At 33.5% G+C, this 16,194-nt stretch overlaps 1 protein-coding gene across 7 annotated transcripts in view; it reads left to right on the forward strand.

Moving 5' to 3' along the window:
• Positions 1-48: 48 nt before the first annotated feature.
• Positions 49-16,194, forward strand: part of LOC125645528 (cleavage and polyadenylation specificity factor subunit 6-like) — a 32,346-nt gene continuing 16,200 nt past the window's right edge. For all 7 annotated transcript variants that reach the window (XM_048871080.2, XM_048871079.2, XM_056140182.1 and 4 more), the window contains exons 1-6: positions 49-163; positions 10,112-10,192; positions 11,912-12,016; positions 12,303-12,406; positions 13,136-13,302; positions 14,620-14,775. In XM_048871080.2, the coding sequence (XP_048727037.1) occupies positions 104-163; positions 10,112-10,192; positions 11,912-12,016; positions 12,303-12,406; positions 13,136-13,302; positions 14,620-14,775 (673 nt within the window). In that variant the 5' untranslated portion in view covers positions 49-103. The remainder of the gene's footprint in view (positions 164-10,111; positions 10,193-11,911; positions 12,017-12,302; positions 12,407-13,135; positions 13,303-14,619; positions 14,776-16,194) is intronic.

The raw sequence follows: 16,194 nt of genomic DNA on the forward strand, positions 1-16,194 counted from the left end.
CCCGCTCCATACGAATCCGCCACTTGCAACCCTCCGACACCTTTCCGGTTTTCTGTTGGTTTCCGTGATCGGTTTTCTTTATAATTTGACAAAGAAGGACAAAATGGCTGGCGATGGCGTGGATATTGATTTGTACGACAATTTAGAGGAAGGGTTTGATCAGGTAATCATCAAAACCACATTTAAAGAAAATGTTCTCTGACATGTTGTTTTATAACATTGTAGTTTAGCAATTTGATGAAGTTTGATTATGGTGCAGAAATCCGCACTTTTCCTTGAAGTCAGAATGCAACCAAGCGTGAACTTGCCATTGATGCAGCCAACATGGTCAATGATTTGATTAAGAACTAAATATCAGTATGCGAAACAATCTCAGCGTATTGACTATTTTGGCTCCAGTATGCATATCAGGACGGTAAAATTAGGGAAAGGAAGTATTATGCGTGAAAATGTCGGAGCCTGCGCCCATCACATTATTTTAAGGGGGAAACTCTAGCAGGGATACCGGATAGACATTAACTTTTTATCTCATTTAATCCTTGTGGGAATTAAACTAAAACTTTTACTTGTCCAAAAATTGTTGACTCTAATGATACACCGTATCAGTCAGTAATTTTAATTTTCATCCTTTGAGAGTGACAGCCATGGGTATGCATTAAACTGACCATATCAGGAATAAAATTTGATTGAATTAGGTCATTAGTTTAAATATGAAATCCTCTTTTATTTCGTCTTCTGCACGGGTGGTATTTTAATCAAAGAAAAATGGTGATTATCGATTTTTGTTTGAACTAATTTATTATTTTATAAAATACTAATTACTAATCTTATGTGTCCCTGCAGTTAGGTTTTTGCAAAAATCTTTATCAAATTAAAATTTGTGCATGATAGAAATATATCTTTCAGAGGAATTTTATTCACTGCATAAAATAAAAAATTTGGTAAACTATTGATTTTGAAGAAAGTTTATATTTTCCATAGATAATCAATTCTTTGTAATTAAGAGGCCGTCCACGGAGATATCAGGCAGTAGCTATAATACGGCTGGCACATGCAATTCCCCAAAATTTTATTCATACCCAATAAAAGTTAAGGTCATACGCCAATTTTATCGTATGTAAAGTGAATTTCACAAAAAACATTGTTAGATGCCAAAACGTGGCCTATTTCATAAATTCGAGGACACTATATAATCTATAGAAAATGATCATTTTGTAAAGTTAAATAATACCCAATACAATAAAATTTGTCCAGAAAGTATAAACAATATTTGAAGGAAATTCCTTAATAATTAAGATGAAACAATAAAATTGCTGGGAAACAATGTTGTTGTTGAGCATTTACTGACAGAAGTAGCCAAAAAGCCAGTAATTTGAGTTACCTCCCTTGGCGTAAAAAATGTAAAATGATCCGAAACTTGCATAAATTGTAATTTTCGAAGAAAACAGTATTTATTTAGAACATTTTTCACTTATCTCGATTTTTTTATCAAGTGTAAACGTGGAATTAATTTTTTTTTTAATTTGATGGTGAAAAATAAATATTCAGCCCGGACCTTATCAAAGTTTCGTGGGTAAACAGATATGGCTGACAAATGATAGAAACGTGAAGTTTTTCTAGGAGCGGTCCTTCTTTTAGGGACTTGTCAACCCTTAATAATTGTTCAAAAGACATAAGTGGATATTCAAGATATTTTAAAGTTGGAACTGCGTGTAATATTCAACCGAGATTGACCCCCTGCTGTACAGATCGGGGTACTTCGAATTCGACGTAAAAGTTTTAACTGTTTAAACTATCGTGCATGGTGCAGATGCTTACTAGTATGCCGAGGTCATTGCGATTCTTTGGGGATTTGCTGGAGGCAACCATCACCAAATGTTGTTATCTACTACACAAAGGAAAGTGTAAAGCAGACAGAGCAGTAAACTTCAATGTTTCAAGGGAAATATTTGTTCCCGTAGGAAGTGGTAAGTATAAATGTCGAATTTTCTCTGTTATTTTTCTTTGAAAACTGTCTTTGATTGCTAGACAATTTTGATGCAAGTTCTCATGATGTGTCAATGCAAACAATTCATTTGATGCAATGATTCTTTTTAAAATAATAATGATTAAAATGATAAATCCCCACAGTAAAAAAAACCCATTAAATCCATCGGGGGGGGGGGGGGGGGGGGGGGGGGGGGGGGGGGGGTGTTGTTAATGTAGGGATTTTTAAAATCTGTACTACAACACAATGTTTATCCACAAATCATTGAATTAAGAAACAATAGAATCACACAAAAACAAGATGAAAGTGGTGAAAAGTGTTTATTGTCCTGCAAGCTATGTACATATCAGCATGCATGCATAAAAAATAATATATATTAAAATTATATCAGATTATTTTTGACTGATTTTTTTTTTACTAGCTACTTTTCACATGTGTTTGTTTTTTGGATTCCTAGATTTAATAACTATTAAAGGATGAATGAATCAGTGTGAGAGGGTAGTATATGTACATGTATGTATGTGACAAAAACCGAATAACAAATATAAAAAAAATAATGATATATATTTATTCATGTAATTATGCAACTATAAGAACCATTATGTGGGTGGGGGTGGGGTGTGTGTTACAGGTTGATGTATATCATTAATTTCTCTAAATTTAAGCTGAATGGATTATAAAATTCAGATGGTTTAACATGACACAAAATCTGATGATTTATTTGCATGCACACAGGTACTAAAGTGTATTAGTGTGACATACATGTATATACCAATTACCAAAGCTTGATAATGAATACAACGCCCATTTCATTACAGATTTGGAAAATAATTATAGTCAAATCACCCCTACTGCAAGCCAATTATCAGACTGTATCAGTGAGTATATTTATTTATTTCAATCAAAAGATTTTAAATTCAGAACATGGTACATCTGACCTTGTCATATTGTCATAATTCATAAATTATGTAAGTTTAGAACTACAGATAAGAGCTTAATTCCACATTTGACATGTATATTTCTTGAGACAAATCCTGACCAAAGGCATCCAATGTTATGATGTCACAATCCTTTTGTTTTAACTCACTTGACAGACATACATGTAGAATATAAAAACTTTAACTTTGACAATAACATAAGAATGGTTAGAGATGGGGGTTGGATATTTCAGAAATGTGTGTTGCTTCATGTCATATGATAGTAACATTTTTACCTTTCGACCTTGACCCTTCATATTGAAGTTTTATGTGATGTCACCATGCCACACACAACACATACATGCATTTTTAATTCATGACTGTTATCAAAGATTTTAACCCACTTGACAAGTTTTAAACTCTCTTCAGACAATTCTTGTTTAGATAATTTCAAATACTAGCTCGTATATATATATATATATATATATATATATCAGAGGTGATGTTTTGAAATCAGAATGTGGTTTAATTTTTGAATCAATGAATATATAGTTGTAGTTTTTTTTTAGCTCACCTGAGCTGAAGGCTCAAGAGAGCTTTTCTCATAAATTTTGTCTGGATTCTGTTGTCATCATTGTGGTAATAATTTTTCCCATTTTCATCTTCTCCAGAACCACTGGCCCAATTGAATGAGATTCATTTTCGTTTAAATGAAAGGTCATGCCCCCTTTGAAGGGAGATAATCAAGAAAAGGCAAAAATAGGATGGGGTTGTTTAATGTAATGAAAATATGCAAGCATTCCCAGGTTGTGTAGATTAGAGTTAGTTCAATTCATGACCTGGGTGTAGGATGAGGCTATAATAGGGGGTCAAAGTTTTATAAGAGATAATATAAGGAAACATCTTTAAAAATCCTCTTCTCAAGAAGAGTATGTCAATGATTAGTCATATTCATAAGCAAGGATCTTCAGGTAGTGTAAATTTTATTTTGTTCAATTCAGAGGCTAAAGAATTAGGGTATGGAGGAGATCAAAGTATAATGTGGGAATATACAGGAAATTAAAACAAATTCTTTTCAAGGTTAGCAGGGCCACACTAAATCCTTTCAAACTGCAAATGTTCCTAATTTGTGTTGATTCATTTTTCATTTCTATGCGCCCATGACTAAAGTCTGGGGGGGGGGGGGGGGGGGGGGGGCAATGTCTGTTGGGAACTTCCTCATGTTAGTAATAAGGCTCTCATATTTCATATTTTTATTCCTTATAATAAGACATTTCTTTTGATATCAATTTTTTTTTTTACTTTTGTGTTTGTCCTACTTTTAACAAAATATAACCTACAGTAGGCAATTCTCCTGAACTATATATAAGGTAGTCTAGCCTTTTATGTTTAGTATTTAGATATCTTATGGCAAGAACTTTCATTTGATACCATGCTGTTTGATATTGTGACCTTGGTTTTGAAGTTTAACCCAGATTTTATTATATTGATATTTTACATAAAGATATACAAAATGTGTACATGTATATTCTTTATTACCAGACTTTTAATTTAGTACCTGACCTTAGTATTTAAAATAGCATGATTTTCAAAAACTTTAAATTGGTATATAGTTTCTCAGCCACTTTGGATTGGGCTTTGATATAGATTTCACATATTATAGATTACTAATGAAAAGAGCTTTACTTTTGAACTTCTGACTTTGACCATGTTGACCTACTTTTGAAAAACATTCATTATTACCAGATCTGTTATATCTTGAGGGATAAGGTATTGGGTTAGTTTGTTTCACATGAAATGCCTAATGACCAGAATTTATTTTATATCATGACCTTTGACCTTGTGACTATATCAAACATATGATCTTGACTTTCTTAGTGCATTGCTTACAGTGCTATTTAAACATGTTCATCATTTTATTTCCATTAATTTACACAACTGTTGTTATTTAGATCTCAGCTGAGTCCAAGATAGGAAGAGGCTTTGGAGAGAACACAGAATTACTACAGACAAAAGACTTGTGAAGTTATAAGGGGAATTGCAGAACCCATAGCTCCACTTCAATCTAGATATGTTGACAGTTATTTCACAGAAACACTTTGCAGCTGACAAAGATAATCAAATGATGACCACTACTTTAACTCTATGGTTGCAGCATATTTCAATTTTTGAAGTGACAAATTTTATTCCTGTTTGTGAACCAATATTCAAAAGAAACACTGCTATGGCATTAGACATAAATTAGAAGAGAGTGGTGGGGTGGCAAAATAAGATTCCATACTGTGAAATGTATCAATTGTTAATATACATGTATCAATATAAATTCAGTGCCAATTTTCATAATTTGTAGGGGAAAAGTTTGTTTGTAACAAATGTCAGAAATATGCACTAGCTCTTACTTTGCAATCCATGCTACTAAGTACCAGGCATTAAGACATGATTTGTTTATTGTCATTTGTTAAGCAGAGACAGATCCAGTGATTTGAAAGGGGGGGGGGGGGTTCCAGAAAAATGATCTAAAATCTGCATTAGGTCATATCCGATGAATTGATAAAGTAAATATGTTTATTATTGATTACTAGTTACATGTAACCTTTTATGCATCAGTTGAAGATACTTTATGAACATTTTCTGTCACTGGGTAAAATTCAACAAACATTTTGTGTATCTGGAAGTGGTCAATATATATTTCAACATCAGAGTAAACATGCATTAAAGCAAGTCTGCCAATCTGATGTAGGCAGAAAATGGAATATGGCATGTTATTTCATGAATGCAAAGGGAAATGCTTTACAAGAGAGTCAAAAAATTTCTGGTTAATGCTAAATAACGATCTAGATGTCCCAGAGAAAAGGAGGGGGTGTTTTCTACCCCTCCCCCCAACCCCCTCGGGATCTGCCAATGTCAAGTTTGTAATGTGAGTGAATGATTTTAGATTCTTCATGATAGGCAATTTATTAAAATTTGATTTACTGATAATTTTAACTTCATATATTTGTGTTAATTAATTGACTATTATCTCAAATCCTGTGTCAGAAATGACCTCTAAAAATCAACATTGTAAAATTTTATACAATGAATTACATAGGCATTTTTTTGCCTTTATTATATAGAATGTATACAAAGACATGAAATTTATTTCTGAATGTTCATATGTTCTAGTAATTTTTCATGAATTTTAATCATTTAATCATTGATTTGTTATATCTACTTCATATTTATTTCTATTTATGTAGTTCAACAATCTTCATTTAAGTAGTTGACCTTTTTGCACTTATTGAAAATTTTGAGATTTCAGTTCAACTTTTCACCATCAAACCTTGCTTTTCCCACTGAATTTATTTTTGTAACTTGAAATACACCTCTTCAAGTTTCTGGTTATACATAATCTATTTCTTTTGAGACATTGTATTGGGTTTTGTGAGATCTTATATTTTGATCATTATTTTGTAAAATATATTGGTGTGAAATATGTGCAATTTTAACAATTAATAAATTCATTCATTGGATGAATATACACACAAAAACCCTCTTAGTTATTGCATATAGTGTATATCTAACATATAAAATATTGCTTTTCTCTATTTTTTAGTTATATGACATTTTAGAGCTGTTCAAACATAGCACTTTTTTCCAATATTTCGTGACCTTTTTGCACCGAAAATTATCTCAAAAGTTGTTTTTCCATGTCGAACCCAAACTAAACATGATAGAAACTTTTTATTTGGCAAATTTCATATTGGGGTCAGTAGGAACCTGTGCACAAAGTTTCATGAAAATCTGAGAGATAGCATGTGCCGACCTCTGCCTGATATCATAATGGACACCCTCTTAATAAAAAAAAATGTTGTCAAGGGCAATAACTCCTATGCTGGTATTTCTTCTACTGTATGTCTATTGTACATGATTTCCCTAATATCCACAATTAATTTATACATATTTATGAATTAACAGTTTTTTTGAAACTGTTGACATTTAAAATTTGTCATTTCAACAAGTTTTTAACTCTTTTAATTATTCTGTATAAGGAAAATGTGTAATTTTCTGATGTTAATATATATACTTCCGTGTTTTTTTTTATGTCTGACATCTTTAAAAATGTGGCAACACACACATTTTCTTTGGTTATTGATTAAATTTAACTATATTGAATGGAAATTAATACAGATAATACCGAGCGAAGCTCGGACGGGCCGAAGGCCCGTCCGCGAAGCAAGGCTCTAAAGGTAACACGTATGTAAAAGAAAGAAGTCAAATTCAGCAAAAGAAAAAGAGATAATCTCTATATACGTTCACTGAAATTTTCGTGATCCATATGGGCGCCGCCATTTATTTTTTCATTACCTGATTCAACAGTTATTCGTGTTTTATTTTGAATGCCAATAATAGAAGACTCTGATGTGCAATTCGTAATTTAAACACCCAATTTGTTCAAAATGAATAGTATAATTATCATTATAACAGGTTTTAGCAAATAATTACATATAACACCGTAATACGACTAAATAGATGAACGAGTTCATGAGTTTCTTTGAATAAGAATATACGATAAAATTACGGTTACTTTTTTACCATTTTGAATTTATTGGTTAATTTTGTTTACTTTTATAACGGCCCTTTTCATTGCATACGGAATGTATTATTATTGTTTATAATTGTTTGCTTTGAAAAAGAGAAAAAAGTCGAGGCTAAATGTGACGTCACAATGCACAGTTGACGTCGCCTTGCGTTTTATTTCCCGCGTTTAATGAATAGGCGGATCCTGTAAAACTGTTCTCCCCATAAAAACCCCTTGAATATTGAGATCTTACTGGGTTTTTAGCGCAAGAAAAATTTCATTAAAAATATATATATTTAAATGAATCATAATCTACCGTACTTAACGGAATTATGATTACCACTTGGGACACTCCAATGACCATTACATGCTTCGCTCGGTCCAACGGTCACACCGTATACATATTATTGATAAGTCACATGAGGAACGACCCACCTTAAGGCAATATGAAAGCAGCATTTGTACCCACCGCATGTGGACGATAGTATATTTTGTGTCTCACTGTGTTTAAGAGTTCCACAAAGGGAAAGAACTGTTGGGCAACTCGGAAATTGCATATTCAACTTAATTAGTAGATTATCATCCATTGTCACCAAAAAGTATGGGGCAGGTGGGAGGATTTTACGTTTTGATTTTTATTTTCTGAGAAAAATATTGAAGACAAACTGAGTTTTTTTTTTCAACAGAAGTGCATCATTTGCCATATGGATTCTATTTTCACAGACGAATTCCAGGTTAAACGTTAATTTCAAACAGAAATATACCTTACTTCTTCAAGATTTACGCCTGTAAGAACACGAGAAATTAAGAAAACGATATAGATAAGATCTATTTTCTTCGAATGTGCTACATGGGCTGATGAAAACAAGCAGTATTCTCAGTCTATGCGAAAGACGTCGGACCTGACAGATGTGCAGTGCCTCAGGTCCGACGCATCATTTTTTACACCGGACCGGAATGTCCGATGTCTCAGTGTCCAGTTTTGAGCTTTACTATTTTGATGCGGAGTCATTTAAATGTTTGTTATAAGTAAAAAATAGCACACAAATCCAAATACGTAAATGAATGTGATTAAAACCGCATGGACTGTCTAAAGTACAGGGCTTGAAGCTAACTTTTTATGTCACGAGTCCAGCTGGAATGATGGGGTATAATTTCAACCAGTCCGCAGAAGAATTTACCAGTCCAACAGAGTTTTCCAGAAATAATTAAACATATTTCGTTAATGTTATCAAAATGAAATTTAACTCAATATGCCTCATACAATATTTTAACACTTAAATGTGGGATTTATATTTACGAATCAGATTCGTCTGATATCTTCAGATCGAAGCATGCCAAATGTGTGTATAAAATTTCAAAAGAATATTTTCCAAAATGATGCTTTAGAAAATTAACCAGTCCTATCGGACTGACAAAAACAAATGTCAGTCAGTCCGCCAGACTTTTAACCAGTCACAGACTGACGGGCATATGTTAATTTCGAGTCCTGAAGTATTATACGGGAGGGATCCCTGGTATAGTATTACTAGTATAATAAATAAGATTCCCTTGGTTTTGCATTTTCACGTGTTTCACTTTTTAACATTAGGTTTTTCGGTCTGACAAAATTTGGTTCGGTCCGGTGTGTTCATTGATTACACAGGACTGAATGTCCTGTGTGGTCCAAAAAACTTTCGCATAGACTGTATTCTCACGAGATTTTTTCTGTATGTGGCTTTTCGCGTTGTTATACCGGAAATGTAAACAAGAAGTGTAATTACCGGAGTCAGACAAGATAATTTTCCGGAAATCTTAAGTTTCTTATAATAAAAAAATTCGGGGTGGGTCAATTTTTGAGGGGCAGGCGGGGATGATAATCTATCAATTAAGTTGAATTGGCCTAACATAATCTACGCTAGGAAATAATTCAAAATAGTAAAGAAAGAAAAACACAGAATCAAACTTTGTCTTCTAAACTATACAGTATATGAAGCAAAATAATCACAGTTCCTGCTGAAATAATCACTTCCTCTGGCAATCAAACAAATGTTAATGTTGATCCCTGTCTAACTGCATATAAGTAGCTCTCTGGAATTTTGTTTTCATAGTTTAGAAAGCTACAGATCCACCCCTCATTAAAAGTCTCAATACAAGTGTAGTGGAAAATATGTTTGGCATTTCTTGATACCAGTTGTTCGAGATGGCTGTTTAAAAATACAATGATAAGACATGAATTGTGCACAGTGAAGGTTGTGCTGTGAATCAAAAGTTTTCATCTGTACTTTCTGATCTGTCCAAAAATTTCCCAGAGAGCTACACTTCTGCTAAGTAAACTATTATGGTTAACAATTGAAACCATGTGGGCCTCTGAACTTTTCAACTTTACTTCAATGCCCACATTGTGATCCATAGACCCAGACTAAAATACATATAAATTAAAATAAAAATGTAATAACAAACGTTTGACTTTGTGGTAATGATCATACACCCTCCCCCCCCCCCCCCCCCCCCCCCCAAAAAAAAAAAACCCAATGAAAATGAAAACCCTGCAAAAAAATTAATGACTTTGTTTTATGTATTTAATTGAATGTGATTCTTCGTGATTTGTGTGTTAACTATCCAAAATTTTACCAGTACCTTCTAATCTGGTGAATTGTATTTTTACAGGACAATGAATTTAATGCAGAAGATGACCTTTACAATGATGTTATAACAGCCCCATCAAGTGGAGATAACACTGAAGTTCAGGTAGCAACAGAGTGTTCAGATAACATTAACAACAGAGTGTTTAGATAACATTCACAACAGAGTGTTTAGATAACATTAGCTACAGAGTGTTGAGATAGCGTTGCTTTGCTGAGAAGAAAAAAGTTGTTTTTTGTTAAAACCGTATTTATTCCTCAGAATTCTACTCCCTGTTTGGGAGGAAATGATATCCGAAAATCATGGTTTGTAAATCAGCATTTGCTAAAAAAATTTAAGTGTTCACTATTTTTGCAGTTTTTCAAATGTGCTCGCATTTTGTGGGTATTTCTCATTAATTTTGAGCCCTGTGTATAGCTTGCATACATAACACATAACAGAAATGAAACTAGAATTTCCCTGATTTTCATCCCTGATTATTTTGATGCCAAAGCAAAGTCAGGATTGATCTGTACTAAATTAAGGTAAGGCTAGTTTCTGGTTAAACAGCAACTAAACATCGAAAACAATCATGGTGTTTGAGGAAGGTAATCTTATTACTGGCACAAGTTTACTTCCTTGATATCACAGGGGCTAAGCCCGTTTTGGGCCCAAACTCTGTGATACCATAAATATAGAAAGGGGTCTAACTCTTGACACAGATAAAAAACTAACCACTCGCTTCAAATGCCTAAAAAATCTTAAACTAGGTAAGCGATGCGTAATTTGTCGTTTTCCTTGCATAGATTAATGTTTTAACTACTTGCATGCCAAATTTCAAGTCACTGGTTCTTAATATAACAAAGATATACGTCATCGTTCTCTCGATTTCACTTGTTTATTTTTACTAGGACATTTACCGGTCCAGGTCACGGAGTCGTTTCTTGCCTATGACAGCAGCGAAATTCAGACTAGTATGGAAGATTTCGGACCTGTCAATTAAAATTTCACATCAATTATACGCTACTTACTTCCTCATATTTTAAACATGTTCTTCGTGTAGACGTTACACGACTTATTTTTCCTCAGCAGCATCAACTGTTGACAAGATCTGCCATTTTAATGAATACACTAAATACCCGAAATGTCTAAAACTTTAAAGAAGGGGGGAGTGGGTAATAATAATCTAAATGAAATAGAATAAACAAAAACAAAATTAAAAAAGCAAAGAAATAATGTTTAATTTTCTTCTCTAAGTGCAATATCACAAGAATAATGTTTTGATCAGTTTTAAGGTATTTGAGATTTTAAGTCTATCGGGTATTTAGTGTATTCATTAAAATGACAGATCTTGTCAACAGTTGATGCCGCTGAGGAAAAATAAGTCGTGTAACGTCTACACGAAGAACATGTTTAAAATATGAGGAAGTAAGTAGCGTATAATTGATGTGAAATTTTAATTGACAGGTCCGAAATCTTCCATACTAGTCTGAATTTCGCTGCTGTCATAGGCAAGAAACGACTCCGTGACCTGGACCGGTAAATGTCCTAGTAAAAATAAACAAGTGAAATTGAGAGAGAACGATGACGTATATCTTTGTTATTTTAAGAACCAGTGACTTGAAATTTGGCATGCAAGTAGTTAAAACATTAATCTATGCAAGGAAAATGACAAATTACGCATAGCTTACCTAGTTTAAGATTTTTTAGGCATTTGAAGCGAGTTTTTTATCTGTGTCAAGAGTTAGACCCCTTTCTATATTTATGGTATCACAGAGTTTGGGCCCAAAACGGGCTTAGCCCCTGTGCTTGATATTAAAGTTGATTTATCTTCATTTATTTTAGCAACAGTCTGAACCAAATACACCTACGAAGACCACACCCTCAGTAACTGTACCCTCAGGTTATACGGGGCGGAGAATAAGCCTCTATGTTGGCAATTTGACATGGGTAAGATACTAAAAGCCTTTATTATCATGTCTACAGTACATTTTACAAACACATTCACCATCAGTAACCCAATCATTCAGGAAAGATGAAATATCATGTTATGATTGCATTCATTTGAAATAATAGTTTATTGTGGAGAAGGCTCAAAACTTTTGCAAGCCATTTCCTTGAATTGTTGTTATTTTTTAGATAATGTGTAGCATCTCTTCCGTAACTACTTTTTTTTTTGCTCCATTGTATGGAATTTAGCCCTCATGTTCTGTTGATATGAATTGTTGCATTGCAGTGGACGACTGACCAGGATCTTATAGATGGACTGGCAGCCATAGGGGTCACAGACTTGGTTGAAATTAAATTTTATGAAAATAGAGCAAATGGACAGTCAAAAGGGTACAGTATATTGCATTGTTTTCATTTTTAGTCTTCCTAGTGAAATGAGTTGTGGGAAGTACATGCAGTGTTGGAATGTCCATTAGTCATTGAAAATACCCATACTTCAAACTACCATCAAAAGAAATATGTATGTTTACAGTCACATGCGAAAGTGGAAGACAAAAACACCACAGGTTGGGGCTACATGTAGCGTCAGAGGTGGCTAACATCTAATAATAGAATGGACGACAGAGGAAGTGCAGAAATTTTAGAATTGTTTAACTTGTAAAAATATTGCAGATGAAAAAAATAGTAGGGTCACCTGCAGAAATTAGAGTTGGTCAGAGGACTGTAAACACACATTTAATATTTGGTCACATTCAGCTTTTGTGGCATTTTAGCACTTTTTCTTCTTTTCACATGAAACACAAAGCGATGTACTCCACGGGTGTTTTTCTCGTTTGTACGGGATATATTTACTCTCGCTAGAGAGGGATAACCGCATTTTAGTGAGAATATCTTGCTATAGGGGAATTGTTCCCAACCTGTTTAATATTTGGCCACATTCAGCTTTTGTGGCAATTTAGCTGTTACATTTTAAAATATGGTAATATGTGTTGGTATCAAAACAAGGCTCCCATGTTCATGTAAACTTCTCTTTTAAAAAATTAAAGTTAGGTTCTGTTAATTGTAACTTTGGAGGGAAATTGAATTGTCATCGTATAATACATTATATCACGCTTGCAGGTTTGCAGTTGTTGTAGTTGGTTCTGACAACTCGTCTCGCTTGATTTTTGAGAAGTTGCCTAAGAAGGAGATACATGGACAGGTGCCTCAAATCTCCAACTGCAACAGACAGGCCTTGAGTCAGTTCGAGGCTCAGGCTCGCAAGGGCGAACCTCCCGCTCAGAATGGTAGGACATTGTGAGAAAGTGGTGGCATATTATTGCATGAAACCATAACTTAAAAAGGAACATTAAATCCTATGTTCCTGCAAGTGATTAAATATGATATAAGTCATCTGTTATGCCTCAGGGCCCCTTTATAGAAGATTAACATAATTGCTTTGCATCTGGTGATCGGTCATTTCATTTGATGAAATGTCTGACTGAGAAGTACTCCAACGAGTAAGAGCTTCGGTTTACATCCCTAAGCTCCTTATATACCTCAGAGTCTTACAACTAAACACCATTTTTCAACAAGCTCATTCTGACAGAATTTTGGTAGGAAGGATTTCTAAGTAAAATCTACATAAATATATCAATCTACAGTATCTATACTGAAATCTTTCATTATTGTTAAATAGCTGTTGTTAATTCAGGTAATTCCTAATATCCTTTGAAAATGTTGATATTGTACATATTCGATTCCATCTGAATCAGTGCACAAGATTTGTTATGATTTGATGTAACTATGATTTTTGAGAATGATATAAAAAAAGAAATTATTTTGAAATCTTAGATTATTTTACAGCTCATTGTAATATTTCAAAAACGTTTTATTTTAAGAATTGAAAACTTTCAAATTTAACTAGTTTTTAGTTAAGGATGCAGTTTTAGTAGAAAGTAGTATGAAAAAAAATTAAAAGTCCTGCTAGACTGTAACCCCTGATCTGCATATAAGCAGCCAACATGTTAACCTACTAAGTTATCCAGCTAGACAAAGATTTAAAAGAATATACATGTACAAGTATTGCTGATGTGTATATTTTCATTGATGTTTTAAAAGGAAGTCAGCCGTTAAGATAATGTGTTAATCCACAAGTTTATAAAGACAAAAAGTGACTTAATGAACCTCAAATGAAAGTGGAATAGGTTGGGAGTTTCATATTAATCAAAGAATTTCCAGGGGAGGGGTATCGGGGACAAAAATATTTACAATAGACATGATAGATGTGGTAAAATAAATGAATAAATAAAATGAAGGTAAAATGTGGTGACAATAAAAACAAAAGATATATATACATGTACTTAACTTGGAATAAAATTTTTGCCTCTGAACCTCTCGCTGGTTAGAGTATTTGAGAACTAGAAAGCCCTTATGGTTCCTGGGTTAAGGGGTTCTGGAGCTAGGGCATGGCTCATACCTTAAAAATTTGATATACATGTACATATATCTTTTTAAAAAAAAGTGTTAAGTCTTGGACATCAGACAACTGAATATGTATTACTGATAAGCACAGAAGCCTCTTCCAAAATTTATGGAATTTGAGCTGTATTTTCCCCCCCCAGGAAACACTAACAAAAGCAGTCACCAAAGAAATCACAGTCCCCCCAGGACAACCCCAAAGCAGGGATTTGTGAACCGTCAACAGAGGCCTTCAGGACCAGTAGTGACAGGCCCCCCTCCGACGGGTCCACCCCCCACTGGGGCTCCAATGATGCCAGGTATTGTCCATTGGATTTCATGGTGTACTTGGTGTTGCAGTCAGTTTCTGTATGATTTTAAGCGATGATCGATTCTGATTGAAATTCAGTTGGTTGAGCGACTGATCCTGATATGCTACATTTTGAAAAAAAATTTGTATCCGTTATAATCTGGAAATTGTCTACGCAACATATATATGCAGATAATGGTTAACTTTTTCCCTGTTAAGTAAAAAAGTTTTGATATATTAAACCAATTGATTTTAACCAATGATCATTTTAAAAAAATTTCCAATAGATTAGCATTAATGATTTTCACTGGTTGCTTGTCAAAGTTTGTCATTAACAGTACAATTAAATTATTGGATACCAGGTAATACAATGTGTGCGATAATATTAAAGGACTTCAATATATTTTGCCAGAGCGTGTGAGACCTAGTGCAGTTTTACAAGACCATGATATTTTTTTTCACTAGAATGAAAGAACACCAACAAACTTAAATGACTCACACTTCATCATTTTGCTTTTGAACAGAGCTATAACACTTGAACTTAAACCAATTTAGCATTCTGAACTTGATCCCTAGGGGTCGATGCCATGTAAATTTGTGGATGTGTTTGATTTTTAATTGAAAAATCATATGCATTCACTGGGTAGATGTATTCAAGAAATCTGCTAAAGCTAACCAAGTGTATTTCACAGCATTTACTGTGTTTAGAATTTCGTATTATATTATATCAACACAAGATTACTTTCAAGAAATTTAAAAATATTAAAAGTACATAAGTTTTTAATGTACAATTGTTCCAAAATCCAGGAAAAAATGCCAACCAAGCTAAAATTTTACAGAAAACTGACAGTGGCTACTTTTGGGTAGATGGAAAATATTTGAAAATCAAGGTTTCAACTTTGAGATTAATTAGCCTTCATAGCCATAGCATGTGGGTGTCCATTGCTCATGTTTTTGAGACCTACATGTATACTGAATGTTGATGAATAGAAAAAAAAATTCTGTCAGTGCCACTGGCATTATCCTCTGTATGAGCAGATAAAAACACTCATAACATTTTATCAGCATAGAAGAATGGAACGATAATTTGGATTATGCAGAAATAATTTAGCCCTTTAAACAATATTATACATGTATATTAAAGCTGTAAATACAGCTACAGGTCTGAATTTTATGGGTTGATTTTAAAGATACAATGTATATATATATATATATAAATGGATGACATTTGCAGCTCTGAAATGAGATCTTTGTGAGGATATAGGCTAACTTTATCATATTATGATGTACATGAAATGAGATCTTTGTGAGGATATAGGCTAACTTTATCATATTATGATGTACATGAAATGAGATCTTTGTGAGGATATAGGCTAACTTTATCATATTAAGATGTACATGTATAATCACCAGTGTCGAATAATGTTTT

Source organism: Ostrea edulis, chromosome 6, assembly GCF_947568905.1.
Source record: "Ostrea edulis chromosome 6, xbOstEdul1.1, whole genome shotgun sequence".
Classification (NCBI taxonomy): Eukaryota; Metazoa; Mollusca; class Bivalvia; order Ostreida; family Ostreidae; genus Ostrea; species Ostrea edulis.